The 14,234-nt window shown below is 37.9% G+C and overlaps 3 protein-coding genes across 5 annotated transcripts in view; 2 read left to right on the top strand and 1 right to left on the bottom strand.

Annotated features, from left to right (window-relative positions):
• On the top strand, positions 7 to 4,495 carry LOC104762263 (leucine-rich repeat receptor-like protein kinase TDR). Of its 2 annotated transcripts, none has more exons than XM_010485516.1 (3): positions 7 to 1,797; positions 2,589 to 3,713; positions 3,905 to 4,495. In XM_010485516.1, the coding sequence occupies exons 1-3, from the start codon at positions 240 to 242 to the stop codon at positions 4,330 to 4,332; spliced, it is 3,111 nt and encodes a 1,036-aa protein (XP_010483818.1). In that variant the 5' UTR covers positions 7 to 239; the 3' UTR covers positions 4,333 to 4,495. The 2 variants fall into 2 exon arrangements, with proteins under 2 accessions (XP_010483818.1, XP_010483819.1); XM_010485517.1 differs by having other exon boundaries at positions 7 to 2,576; positions 3,368 to 3,713.
• LOC104762262 (zinc finger protein ZAT1-like) lies at positions 5,571 to 6,500 on the bottom strand. Its single transcript, XM_010485515.2, has one exon. It carries the CDS (start codon positions 6,465 to 6,467, stop codon positions 5,595 to 5,597), a length of 873 nt encoding a protein of 290 aa, XP_010483817.1. The 5' UTR covers positions 6,468 to 6,500; the 3' UTR covers positions 5,571 to 5,594.
• Positions 8,033 to 14,234, top strand: part of LOC104762261 (structural maintenance of chromosomes protein 6B) — an 8,607-nt gene continuing 2,405 nt past the window's right edge. For both annotated transcript variants that reach the window (XM_019240564.1, XM_010485514.1), the window contains exons 1-23: positions 8,033 to 8,351; positions 8,733 to 8,838; positions 8,920 to 9,053; positions 9,250 to 9,305; positions 9,411 to 9,497; positions 9,573 to 9,893; positions 10,016 to 10,135; positions 10,250 to 10,384; positions 10,536 to 10,612; positions 10,717 to 10,792; positions 10,894 to 10,968; positions 11,071 to 11,175; positions 11,358 to 11,527; positions 11,629 to 11,731; positions 11,833 to 11,945; positions 12,327 to 12,531; positions 12,690 to 12,821; positions 12,910 to 13,024; positions 13,151 to 13,236; positions 13,316 to 13,411; positions 13,629 to 13,765; positions 13,878 to 13,980; positions 14,066 to 14,145. In XM_019240564.1, the coding sequence (XP_019096109.1) occupies positions 8,189 to 8,351; positions 8,733 to 8,838; positions 8,920 to 9,053; positions 9,250 to 9,305; positions 9,411 to 9,497; positions 9,573 to 9,893; positions 10,016 to 10,135; positions 10,250 to 10,384; positions 10,536 to 10,612; positions 10,717 to 10,792; positions 10,894 to 10,968; positions 11,071 to 11,175; positions 11,358 to 11,527; positions 11,629 to 11,731; positions 11,833 to 11,945; positions 12,327 to 12,531; positions 12,690 to 12,821; positions 12,910 to 13,024; positions 13,151 to 13,236; positions 13,316 to 13,411; positions 13,629 to 13,765; positions 13,878 to 13,980; positions 14,066 to 14,145 (2,795 nt within the window). In that variant the 5' untranslated portion in view covers positions 8,033 to 8,188. The remainder of the gene's footprint in view (positions 8,352 to 8,732; positions 8,839 to 8,919; positions 9,054 to 9,249; positions 9,306 to 9,410; positions 9,498 to 9,572; positions 9,894 to 10,015; positions 10,136 to 10,249; positions 10,385 to 10,535; positions 10,613 to 10,716; positions 10,793 to 10,893; positions 10,969 to 11,070; positions 11,176 to 11,357; positions 11,528 to 11,628; positions 11,732 to 11,832; positions 11,946 to 12,326; positions 12,532 to 12,689; positions 12,822 to 12,909; positions 13,025 to 13,150; positions 13,237 to 13,315; positions 13,412 to 13,628; positions 13,766 to 13,877; positions 13,981 to 14,065; positions 14,146 to 14,234) is intronic.

The following is a 14,234-nucleotide window of genomic DNA, read 5'->3' as shown; positions in this document are numbered from 1 at the left end:
TTTCTTTTCTTCCCCCACACAAACCATAATGCCTTAACCAACAAAAGCCAGACCATTAGACGCACTCCATAATCATCACCTTCATCATGACTCTTTCTTCTCTTCACCTCCTCCACCTTCTTCTTCTTCTTCTTCAAACCCTTATATCCACCGTTGTTTATCCTATCACCTTTCTCAACCAACAATCTCACCACATTTAATTCATCACACTGTTTCACTTTTAGTTTCCTCCTAAAGCCATGATGGACAAGAAGAACACTTCTCCTTCTCTTGTTCATCTCTTCTTTCTCCTTCTTCCTTTCTTCGCCTTCAATTCCTTAGCTCTCAAGACCTCACCTCAGCTCTTATCTCTCCTTTCCCTTAAAACATCTCTCTCTGGCCCTCCCTCTGCCTTTCAAGACTGGAAAACTCCTACCGATGGTCAAACCGACGCCGTTCTGTGTTCTTGGTCTGGTGTAGTTTGTGATAATGCAACGGCTCAAGTCGTTTCTCTTGACCTCTCTCACCGGAACCTCACGGGTCGTCTTCCTCCAAAGATTCGTTACTTGTCGAGCTTACTTTACTTGAATCTCAGTGGGAATTCTTTGGAAGGCTCGTTTCCAACTTCTATCTTTGATCTCACCAAGCTCACTACCCTTGACATCAGCCGTAACTCTTTCGACTCGAGTTTTCCTCCCGGAATCTCCAAGCTCAAGTTCTTAAAGGTCCTCAATGCCTTCAGCAACAACTTCGAAGGTCTACTGCCTAGTGATGTGTCTCGTCTTCGTTTCTTGGAAGAGCTAAACTTTGGTGGGAGTTACTTCGAAGGAGAGATTCCTGCAGCTTACGGTGCTTTACAGAGATTAAAGTTTATTTATTTAGCTGGAAATGTTCTTGGAGGTGAACTACCTCCAAGTTTGGGGCTCTTACCGGAGCTCCAACGCATGGAGATCGGTTATAATCACTTCACCGGAAGCATACCCTCGGAGTTTTCCTTACTCTCGAATCTTAAGTACTTTGACGTTTCCAACTGCAGCCTCTCTGGTCCTCTGCCTCAAGAACTTGGAAATCTCACAAAGCTCGAGAACTTGCTTCTGTTCTCAAACGGTATCACCGGTGAGATTCCGGAGAGTTATAGCAACTTGAAAGCACTCAAGTCTTTTGATGTTTCGATTAATCAGCTTTCTGGTAGTATCCCATCAGGCTTCTCAAGCTTAAAGAACCTCACATTGCTAAGCTTAATCAGCAATAACCTCTCAGGTGAAGTCCCTGAAGGAATCGGTGAACTCCCTCATCTAACTACATTGTCCCTATGGAACAATAACTTCACCGGAGTTTTGCCACAGAAGCTTGGATCAAACGGCAAACTTGAGATTATGGATGTCTCTAACAACTCATTCACCGGCACAATCCCTTCTTCTCTCTGCCATGGAAACAAGCTATACAAACTCATCCTCTTCTCCAACATGTTCCAAGGTGAATTACCAAAGAGCTTAGCTCGATGCAACTCTCTATTTCGGTTTCGGATTCAGAACAATCGATTAACCGGTACGATTCCGATCGGATTCGGCTCTCTCCCTAACCTCACATTCGTCGATTTGAGTAACAACAGATTCACCGATCAAATTCCGGCGGATTTCGCCACCGCTCCTGTACTTCAATACTTGAATCTCTCTGCCAATTCCTTCCACAGTAGATTACCTGAAAACATATGGAAAGCTCCGAATCTACAGATCTTCTCAGCTAGTTTCAGCGATTTGATCGGCGAAATCCCAAACTACGTTGGTTGCAGAAGCTTCTACAGGATTGAGCTACAAGGAAACTCACTCAACGGAACGATTCCATGGGACATCGGACATTGCGAGAAGCTTCTCTGTTTGAATCTCAGCCAAAACCATCTCTCCGGTATCATTCCTTGGGAGATTTCAACTCTTCCGTCAATCGCCGACGTGGATCTTTCTCATAACCTCTTAACCGGAACCATCCCTTCCGATTTCGGAAGCTCCAAGACCATCACAACCTTCAACGTTTCGTCTAATCAGCTCATCGGTCCGATTCCAAGCGGTTCGTTCGCTCATCTGAATCCATCCTTCTTCTCCTCAAACGAAGGTCTCTGTGGAGCTATCGTCGGAAAACCTTGCAATTCTGATAGGTTTAACGGCGGAGATTCAGATCTAGACGGTCATCGTAACGATCAGCGACCGAAGAAAACCGCCGGAGCTATTGTTTGGATACTGGCGGCGGCGATTGGTGTTGGATTCTTCGTTCTCGTCGCAGCTACCCGATGTTTCCAGAAGAGCTACGGAAACAGAGTTGACGGTGGTGGAAGAAACGGCGGAGATATAGGACCGTGGAAGCTAACGGCGTTTCAGAGACTAAATTTCACGGCGGATGATGTGGTGGAGTGTCTCTCAAAGACCGATAGCATCCTCGGGATGGGATCAACGGGAACGGTGTACAAAGCAGAGATGCCTAACGGAGAAATAATCGCCGTGAAAAAACTCTGGGGGAAAAACAAAGAAAACGGCAAGATCCGGCGGCGGAAGAGCGGTGTATTGGCGGAGGTCGATGTTTTAGGGAACGTACGGCACCGGAACATCGTTCNCAAGGAAACTCACTCAACGGAACGATTCCATGGGACATCGGACATTGCGAGAAGCTTCTCTGTTTGAATCTCAGCCAAAACCATCTCTCCGGTATCATTCCTTGGGAGATTTCAACTCTTCCGTCAATCGCCGACGTGGATCTTTCTCATAACCTCTTAACCGGAACCATCCCTTCCGATTTCGGAAGCTCCAAGACCATCACAACCTTCAACGTTTCGTCTAATCAGCTCATCGGTCCGATTCCAAGCGGTTCGTTCGCTCATCTGAATCCATCCTTCTTCTCCTCAAACGAAGGTCTCTGTGGAGCTATCGTCGGAAAACCTTGCAATTCTGATAGGTTTAACGGCGGAGATTCAGATCTAGACGGTCATCGTAACGATCAGCGACCGAAGAAAACCGCCGGAGCTATTGTTTGGATACTGGCGGCGGCGATTGGTGTTGGATTCTTCGTTCTCGTCGCAGCTACCCGATGTTTCCAGAAGAGCTACGGAAACAGAGTTGACGGTGGTGGAAGAAACGGCGGAGATATAGGACCGTGGAAGCTAACGGCGTTTCAGAGACTAAATTTCACGGCGGATGATGTGGTGGAGTGTCTCTCAAAGACCGATAGCATCCTCGGGATGGGATCAACGGGAACGGTGTACAAAGCAGAGATGCCTAACGGAGAAATAATCGCCGTGAAAAAACTCTGGGGGAAAAACAAAGAAAACGGCAAGATCCGGCGGCGGAAGAGCGGTGTATTGGCGGAGGTCGATGTTTTAGGGAACGTACGGCACCGGAACATCGTTCGTCTCCTTGGATGCTGCTCGAATCGAGATTGTACGATGCTTTTATACGAATACATGCCTAACGGAAGCTTAGATGATCTGCTTCACGGTGGTGATAAGACGATGAACGCGGCGGCGGAATGGACGGCGTTGTATCAGATCGCGATTGGTGTGGCTCAAGGGATCTGTTATCTCCACCATGATTGTGATCCGGTGATCGTACACCGTGACCTGAAACCTAGCAATATTCTACTCGACGGAGATATGGAGGCGCGTGTGGCGGATTTCGGCGTCGCGAAGCTGATTCAAACCGACGAGTCCATGTCCGTCGTAGCCGGATCGTACGGTTACATTGCACCAGGTACCCTTCACTTTTCTGACTAATTCTTTACTTTTCCCTAAATTTTAAATTTAGTACTTTTTTGTCCCATTGTTTTTTATTATTCGAATTTTGTCCGTTTGTTAAAAACATTCTTTTTGTTGGGGGTGACAACATCTGACAATATGACTAAAATTATAGTTTTGTTTGTTTGTTTTGGTTTGGTTTTGCAGAGTATGCTTACACACTACAAGTGGATAAAAAGAGTGATATCTACAGTTACGGTGTGATTTTATTAGAAATAATCACGGGGAAAAGATCGGTGGAACCCGAATTTGGTGAAGGTAACAGTATTGTGGATTGGGTTCGATCAAAGTTGAAGACGAAAGAAGATGTAGAAGAAGTTCTAGACAAAAGCATGGGTAGGTCGTGTAGTCTTATAAGAGAAGAGATGAAGCAAATGTTGAGGATAGCGTTGTTGTGTACGAGTCGGAATCCGACAGACCGACCACCGATGAGAGATGTCTTGTTGATTCTTCAAGAGGCAAAGCCGAAGAGGAAGACAGTAGGAGATAATGTGATCGTTCTTGGTGATGTTAGTGAGGTGAATTTCGAAGATGTTTGTAGTGGTAATGTTAAATCCCAAAAAATTGGAGTGTGATTGTTTATATATATATTTGTATTTGGAGTTTGCAATGTAGTTGTAGATTTTTTTTTTCTTTTTTTTGAAGGGTGTTATAACGTATATATGAGTGTATTTTAGTTTTTGTGTCTTTTTTTTTGGTTATATGAATGGAATGTTTAGAGCATGTGGATTCCTTGCATTGACAATACAGTTGAGGTGCAACAATAATATCATTGCTTTTCTATCTTTAGAGCAAACTAACATTCATTGACTTTGTTAGGAAAGTAGGAAATACATCAGGTATGGTAACGATGTTAAAACTTGGTGATCTTGGATGAGTAGTTTTTTTATAAAAAACATAAATCATAAATGTTTGTCCTTGCGTCTACAACTCTACATTAACGTTTAAATGTTAATATTTAATGCTTAATTATTATACTTCAGAAGGATAACACAAATTTTTTTAGTTTTCCTGAATCAAATACCATTTAATAAATTATCATCATGTTATAACCTTTTTATTCAAATAAAGAAACTACAATTAACGTATTGTGTTTGTTTTTGGAATTAGAATATGTTGACTATGTATTTTTTTGACTATGAACCGACATCACCATATCCATAATCTAATTTTTACTACATGGATAATGCGGTATAACCTAGTCAAATTCTATATAAAAATACTGTAAAAATGAACCATTAACTATTTGACTAAACACACTTCCTCAATGTTGACTGAGAATCAATTAAGAAATATTTCCATTTGGGTTATTATTCATATTTTCATTGAAAGTTGTTCGTAGTTACCTTACTTATTATATGTATTCAATAATTAACACTTTTTATATATATATCTTTGACTCTAGTTGGTCAAAAAAAAAAAAATTTTTAATTAATTTTTAAGGTAGATAAATATTTTACAAAGGATGTTTTTTTTGTTTATGATTAAACACATAATTAATAGTATTTTATCTAGGAGAATTTGCTTGTCATGAGTTTAAATCCGAAGGTAACACAAAGATGCAGTTTGTACAAATTAAGTTTGCGAATCATGGTCATAAATCTTTTATACAAACCTAATTTTTAATGTTTTTTTGCATTTAAAGACTTTTTATAACTATATCTCAAATTAAATTATTATATTCTATGATTTTAAACAATTTTGAAAGCAAAATAGACCAATAAATAAAAAATAGAGAGCATGTTTTATTTAGTTCAAAAAACAAAAAAGAAACAAAAAAAGAACATGTTTTATTATTTGTTTTCCCAAAATGACAAACGCCTCATAGAATCTATGATCACTTGGCGGAAGTCGAGAAGTTAAACGGTTGGAGGAACATATAATGAATCTTTTTGTGACCACCAAGTGCTTGACCAGATTCAAACACTCTATTACAGATTTGACACTCATAATGTCGTCGAACCGCTGGCGCATCTTGGTCGGAGATCTTCAATTTTTTGTTACTGTGACTCGTTCGATGACCTCCCAATGCCTGATACGAACGTAAAATTTTTCCGCATATATCACACCTATATTTACTTTGTTTCTTACCTTTTCTTTCTTTTGTACCGTAATGTGCGTTTTCATCACCATAATTGTCATCATTTTCATCGCTGTCTGCTGTTAGGTATCCCACATCTGAAGTAAGAAACTTAAGTGCATCTCCATCTTTATTATCTTCATCTTCAACAACGTACTCGTCATCACTATCTTCTATATCTTCTTCAGAATCTATTTCAATATCTTTTCCTTTTCTAGTTGATATCAAACTATCAGTCGACTTTGGATTCTGACAACTTTTTGACCACATGTCTTTCATTTGTAAAAGACATAAAGCTGGAGATTCTGTAGAATTTTCCTTATCTAAATCGAGGACGAGCTTTTTCTTGAGAGTAGTTACTTGTTGTTCACCTTCTTTGTTTAGATCTGGTGTCTGACCACCAACAACTTCATTGGTGTGGACGACAGATCTCATCAAAACTGTTTCATGAGTTCTGATGTTTGCTCCAAGGTTGATGCGCGGTCGTAGTGATGAAGTGATCGAGCTAGTTGATGATTCGGGAGAAAGTTTTCGATGAGATTTCATGTGACCACCTAGAGCTTTCCCGTTTGAAAATGATTTCTTGCATACTTGACAGGTTTTTTTTTGGTTGAGAAGTGAATTCATCATTGCGATGAAAAACACACACAAAAAAAGACAAAGAAAAACTAGGGGTGGAGGCAAAGATTTTGATTGTTTTTTATGCGAGAAGCTTTTTGTTTGTATTTGTTACTATGTGATTTTGGAAGTATGAGATACCCATGTATATATATAGGGAGGCAAGAGTGAGGAACATGAGTAAGTACACATAATCTATTCAAAAGGAGTAAACCACTTAACATAAGTGTTTGGTGTAATATGTTCCAACAATTACTTGCAAGCATTTTTGTTTTGTTTTGGTCAACAGTCATTTACGAGCTAATCTTTATTTTCTTATCAAAATAATGAATTTTTATTTGTAAGAAAAAACCCTCCAAACGATATTATTTTGCAAGTGTACCCTCAATTTACATAAATACATATAAAAACCTATAAAGTCGAATATAATGTGTAATATAATCCTTATGTGTATATTATAAGATCTTGTAAAATTGCATATATTACTGCTTTTGCATTCAAATGGTAGATTTAAGTTTCTCATGGCGAGGGATTTAATTTAATGTATTATCATAATATTTTTTTAAAAAATTGAATTGCGACGAAAGATTATAGTGTATTAAATTAGACATTGTAGACTTGATTTGCATTTTTTTGTAAGTTATTTGATAATTTTCAATAAATGATATTTGAAGGTTCTTTTTGCATTAACCTCCAAATTACGGTTATTCCACATAAAACATAAAAGTTCTAGTGGTACTAAAAAAAGGAAACCAAGAATTTTCCTGTAATTATTAACAAAAACTTACTGATGATGTTATTTAGGGACAGTTTTCTGATACATACATGATACAACTAATACAAAATTTATCATCAATTATTCAATTTAACAACTTGATAATTTTTTTTTTTGCTAAACTGTAAATATCATATAAATGAATAATCAGGTTTTACAATATGAATGGAAACCTAAAGATCTTGAATCGTTGGCAAAAAAAGTTAAAAAAACAAGAATACAAAACATCTGGGATAAAATACTGGTGGTTTTTTGACCAAAAAAGAAAAAAAAAAGATACTGGTGGTTTATTGCAGCCATAGCGCCATTAGTTTCCTGAATTTTCTCCTCCGTTGTATCCCGGTAATGGTGTTCTTAACGTCTCGATCGATGAGTTTAAAGATTGCTTGCACGGGTAGTGACACTTGGTTGTGAAGGACGTTGTTCCTTTGCTTCCATAGATGGTACATGACGGCTTGGATAAATTATACTTTAACTTTAGTAAACCTTACTTATTAAAATCATGTACAATTGCACATACATATTAGTGTACAATTATTCAAAAACTTGATATTAAAGCCTATTTAACTACTTATGTTTTGATCATCTCTAATTCTCTATGTATTCTATCTATGTCAAAGTTGTAATCTTAGTTAGCATTGTGTGTATATCATAGATTTTATTTTAATAAGTAAGGTTTGAATAAAGAAAAGCGGACTATTGGGCTGGGGAAGAATGTGGCTAAAGGCCCAATATAACAGGTAGTTTAAAGACCATATATAGTCGTCGTAGGATCTCTAGAAGATCGGACGGTCAAAACGGCCAAAGTTAGCATACACGCGTCGTACAATAGGGTTCTCTCTTTCCCGCTCTAAGCAGTAGTCCCCTCGGCCGTCGTCAATGGAACTTGTTCTTTTCTAATTTATGTATCCAGCCGAGTGAGAGAGAGAAAAAAAACCCTAGATAAAGCGATTAAGCCATGGCGAAATCTGGGGCTCGAACTCGATCCAGTGATTCCTTCATCCAACAGCGTTCTGGGTCTGGTACAATTCTTAGGATCAAAGTTGAGAATTTCATGTGCCATGATAATCTCCAGATTGAGTTTGGCGAGTGGGTCAATTTCATCACCGGCCAAAACGGAAGTAAGTTGTTCTTCTTTTTTTTTTTTGTGATATATATCTATATATATATATATCTCAAATTGATTCAATTTAATCACGGGTACCTAAATTGAGAACTGGGTTTCGCCGGATTTTGATATCTGATTTCTTAAATTTGATTCACTGTGCTAACCAATTCAGGTTTGATTTATTTATTTAGGATTGGTTTATTCATGATTAAGAATCTTAGTTTCGATTGAAAATTTTAGAAAGTTGTTAGCTTCAATGGAATGTGAAACGGCAATTAGAGTGTGTTTTTGCTGTTAGATAGTCTGTGTTAGGGTTTAATCGCTCTGTGATGGATCTTTTGTGAATTATTGATAAAATAGCTACTTTCTTGTTTTTGGTTTTAAAATTTGTCAGGTGGTAAGAGTGCGATATTGACTGCTCTATGTGTTGCATTTGGATGTCGAGCGAAAGGGACACAACGCGCTGCCACTTTGAAGGATTTCATTAAAACTGGATGCAGGTTCGTACAGATCTTTCTCAGGTTCTTTAGATTGTTTCTTTCTTGTCATGACTAACTGAAACTTTTGGGATTGCTTTGCAGTTATGCCGTTGTCCATGTAGAAATGAAAAACCAAGGAGAGGATGCTTTTAAGCCTGAAACTTATGGTGGTGTTATAATTATCGAACGCAGGATAACCGAGGCTACCACTTCTACCGTTCTCAAAGATTTTCTTGGTTAGTTCTCTGTACTCTACTCTCTTTATAAAATTATGGTTTGACTTACAATTTGTTTCATAGCACATTGTGCTTGTTGTGATGACTGTCTCCGTTCTTATTCTCTTCTTCACCAACTCTTTCTGTGTGTTATGTGAATTTATTGGTTTAAAAAGGTTTTCCTGTTTACTTATTTTTGGCGACCTGTAATTTGCAGGAAGGAAAGTAAGTAACCGAAGGGATGAGCTACGAGAACTTGTTGAACATTTTAATGTGAGTTTTAGTCATATATTCAATTTTAAAGAAACGTTTAAAGTGATATCTGAAATAACTGGCGTATTCGTTGCTGTGTTCTTCTTATGTTGAAATAATTGGTAGATTGATGTTGAAAACCCGTGCGTGGTAATGAGTCAAGACAAGAGCAGGGAGTTCTTGCATTCTGGGAATGACAAAGATAATTTCAAGGTTTGTCATGTGAATTGGTATATATTAAAGTCAACCGTGTGGTGTTATTTTGGCTGAACAAACTTCTCTCTTTAGTTCTTTTTTAAGGCAACCCTTCTTCAGCAAGTCAATGATCTTCTCCAAAGTATCTACGAACACTTGAATACTGCAACTGCCATAGTTGATGAATTGGAGAACACAATTAAACCTATAGAAAAGGAGATCAGTGAGTTGCGTGGAAAGATAAAGAATATGGAACAAGTTGAAGAAATAGCTCAAAAGTTGCAGCAGTTGAAGAAGAAACTGGCTTGGTCATGGGTATATGATGTGGATAGGCAGCTCCAGGAGCAGATCGAGAAGATTGTGAAGCTTAAAGAACGTATACCGACTTGCCAAGCTAAAATAGATTGGGAACTGGTAAGCAATATATACTTTCCATCGTCTGAAATTTGGATGGCTATAAATTATTATTTTAGAGGGAAAATTGCTTATCATGTTTTTAACTCCGAATGTTTGGTCATAATGGACCATTTTTGTAGGGTAAAGTGGAATCGTTAAGGGATCGCTTGACAAAGAAGAAAGCTCAAGTTGCATGTCTGATGGATGAATCAACTGCAATGAAGAGGGAGATAGAGAGTTTTCACCAATCAGCCAAGACGGTTTGTAAACTTTGTTTTAAGAGGGACCTAGTATATTTTTTTTTTTGTTCAATGTTCGTAAAAAAAAGAGGCAAATGATATATTGTAATATATCTTTTTTTTTTTTTACTTTAGGCAGTACGGGAAAAGATAACTCTACAAGAAGAATTCCAACATAAATGCAATTATGTTCAAAAGATTAAGGATCGTGTTAGGAGGCTTGAACGGCAGGTTGGAGATATCAATGAACAGACGATGAGAAGCACACAGGTCCTAAATACTGGTCACTTAAATTATCTATAAAAAAAACTATGTCAGTTTTCTATTGTACTCAATGTCTTGGCATAATGGGCAAGATATTATGACGTGTTTATGTACAGATATATCTGTGCATGTTTCTCACAGGTTGATAGTGATGCAGGCTGAGCAATCTGAAATCGAGGAGAAACTAAAATATTTGGAGCAGGAGGTTGAGAAAGTTGAAACATTGCTTTCCAGGTTATGATCTCAAATTTTCTGTTTCCTTTTTTTGTCTGCTTAGCCTTCGTGTCTGTAGACTTCTCTCTAGTCTTCAAACATTTTTTAAATTTTTGATCCTTCAGATTGAAAGATGAAGAGAACTGCTTTTTGGAAAAAGCGTTAGATGGGAGGAAAGAGATGGAACTCATTGAGGATATGGTACAACTCTACTTTTCTTAGAATTTTATCAGTTTCATATGCTGGTTGTCTAGAATTATAATTAACACCTTGTTCATTTCTTTGGCCTTTTTGACTTCTAGATTAAAAACCATCAAAAGAGGCAAAGAAATGTTATCTCTAACATTAATGATATGAAGAAACATCAAACACACAAGGTGCATCCTAAATTTCATCACAATATTTATTGTTTCAATTGGATATAATTAAGCCTTTTTAGTAATATCTAATAGGCATACAAATACATGCATGCTCACTAGGTTACTGCATTTGGAGGGGACAAAGTCATTAACCTTCTGCTAGCTATTGAGAGACATCATCGAAGATTCAGAAAACCACCAATTGGTCCTATTGGCTCCCATGTGGTGAGTTTCTGCTTGTTTCATTTGGAAATCTGTGCTTCAAACAAATTAGTTCACATGTTGCCTCATATTGAATGCATGGTTCAAGAAGAAACTGACATGTTCAACTGTTGTTGTAATAATATTTTAATGTGAATATTTTGTGGGTTATAAAATCTCTTCTGATGGTGGATCATGTTCTGCAGAGTTTGGTCGATGGCAATAAATGGGCATCTACAGTTGAACAATCTCTTGGGAACCTATTAAACGCCTTCATTGTGACTGATCATAAAGATTCGCTCACTCTAAGAGGCTGTGCGAATGAAGCCAATTATAGAAACCTTAGGATTATCATCTATGACTTCTCGAGACCAAGGTTCTAAGTCTAATTAAGTTTTAATATTTTTGTTTAACCTTCTACACTGATGAAGGGGCAGCTTTGTGACTCAGATATTTGCTATCTTTATATTTATGCAGGCTAAATATACCAAGGCACATGATTCCTCAGACCGAACACCCAACTATTCTCTCTGTCATACACTCTGATAACCCAACCGTCATTAATGTTTTGGTGGATGTGGTTCGTACTTTCAAATTTCCCCTCAACTTACTAAATTTCTTTATTCTTACACCCTGATATGACGGTATTCACATCTTAGTACTATTTCCTGGATATTTCAGAGTGGGGTTGAGAGGCAAGTGCTTGCAGAGAATTATGAGGTGGGAAAGGCAGTTGCCTTTGGGAAAAGGCTCTCCAATCTGAAGGATGTATACACTTTAGACGGATACCGAATGTAAGTAACTTGTTAGATGCTATATCTTGCAAACAAAAACAATTTTTTTGCTTGGCCGGAGATCATCCATTCCTCTTGAAATAGATTTTTGAGCTCTGACATACACCCCTCTTTCTGTGTCCTGGCTGTGGGTTTCTCCATCATCAGTTTTCCATTATAAGAAAAACTTGAGAAGTGATCCAAAAGAAGCTTTTTGTTTGACATTTTTTCATTTTCAAAACCCCTTAAATCTTGAAGGGACCAGAACATGAGATATCTGACAGCCTTTTATCTACCATTTCTCAGTCGTGTAAAATAAGTTAGCACTTTCTAGCGAAAAGGGATTGACTTGAGTTCATCTAGGGGATATCATAAACTAATTTCTAGCTACTCTTGCCTCAGGTTTTTTCGTGGGCCAGTCCAGACTACTCTTCCTCCTCCTCAATCTCGTAGACCTTCGCGACTCTGTGCTTCTTTTGATGAACAAATCAAGGATCTTGAAATAGAGGCCTCACTAGAACAAAACGAGATTAATCAATGCATGAGACGTAAGAGGGAGGCAGAGGAGAATCTCGTGGAGCTTGAGATGAAAATGCGCACACTGAAGGTAATGTCTCATTGATTAATCCAGTAGACATGTCAAAACTAGAGTTTCCAGTCTTTATATATCTTAAGTGAAATAATTAACTCGATTTTAATAAGCTTTAGTTCGCCTGTAATCATAGTCGCTTTCCATATGGTTTTTGTTTTGTTTTGTTTATACAGAAGCACCGCAGCCAAGCAGAGAACGTGTTGACGACAAAGGAACTCGAGATGCAAGATTTGAAGAATACAGTCGCTGCTGAGACTGAAGCATCACCTTCTTCAAGTGTTAACGAGCTTCAACTTGAAATCATGGTAAGTTTGTAGGTGAAACTATTTAATTGTCATTGTTTTTGCCTTGGCATCATTCCTGAATTTTTTTGCACTTCTTTTAATCTATCAGAAAGGTCGAGAAGAGATAGAGGAGAAAGAAGCTTTGCTTGAGAAGCTTCAAAACTGTTTGGAAGAAGCTGAGTTAAAGGCTAATAAACTTACAGCTTCATTTGAAAACTTACGTGGTATGTCTGTGATAACCACTGTTTCTGAAACACCTGTATATTTTTCTTGGTTTGTGATCGTACATGAATACATAATCTTGATTGAGTGGCCGACTCTATTCTTACATTTTGTCGGAATGTGTGTAGAATCAGCCAAGGGTGAAATTGATGCCTTTGAGGAAGCAGAGAATGAGCTAAAGAAGATTGAGAAAGACCTTCAGTCTGCTGAAGAGGTACCCCTTCTTGCCTCTACGTAAAGATTTTGATTTTTTTTACTTTTGCATGCATAATGTAAGCGTGGTTCTGTTTCAGGAGAAAATTCATTACGAGAACATAATGAAAAACAAGGTCCTACCTGATATTAAGGATGCTGAGGCCAATTACGAGGAGCTTAAAAATAAACGGAAGGTACAGATAAAAAGCAATTATATAGGAATTTTTTAAAATGACAAAAGCAACTTCATTTCTATTAATCTCTTTTAAATCCTGGGTTGAAACCCGGGATGGCATTTTGTCTGGTCTCTTGAACTTAGCTACCAGACTAATGTGTATTGGCTGTAGATATATATATGTTTTTAATCTTCTTGTAAGTTATTGCTCAGGTTTCATTTCTTTAAAATTTCAGGAAAGTGACCTGAAGGCATCTGAAATTTGTCCTGAGAGTGAGATCGAAGCTTTGGGTCCCTGGGATGGGAGTACTCCTGAGCAGCTCAGTGCTCAGATTAATAGAATGAATCAGAGACTTCATCGTGAGAATCAGCAGTGCGTCTTTTAGTATTGCCTTTTCAGCTCTTCTTTCACTCAGAACCGACCATTCTTTCACTCAGAACCGACCAGTGACAGTAATTTACATGCTTCAATTTTTTGGGTGCAGGTTTTCTGAATCAATTGATGACCTCAGGATGATGTATGAGAGCCTAGAGCGAAAGATTGCAAAGAAGCGCAAATCCTATCAAGACCATCGAGAAAAACTCATGGTTGAGTTTGCAGATATGTATTATGTTAAAGGTGTATGTGTTGTTATAGCTGCATCATTTAATGTATTCGTTACTGTTTGATCAGGCCTGCAAAAATGCTCTAGATTCGCGGTGGGGCAAGTTTCAAAGAAATGCATCTCTTCTTCGGCGCCAGTTAACATGGCAGTAAGAGTTGCTTTCCCATTGCCAACTACATAGATAAATCTGTAGTTGGTTGTCTCATGAGATTAGTTATGATTTCCATATGGAGCTTT

This window comes from Camelina sativa, chromosome 18 (genome assembly GCF_000633955.1).
Source record: "Camelina sativa cultivar DH55 chromosome 18, Cs, whole genome shotgun sequence".
Classification (NCBI taxonomy): domain Eukaryota; kingdom Viridiplantae; phylum Streptophyta; class Magnoliopsida; order Brassicales; family Brassicaceae; genus Camelina; species Camelina sativa.
Note: the sequence above shows the minus strand (reverse complement) of the source record. Positions and strands in the feature narration are given on the sequence as shown.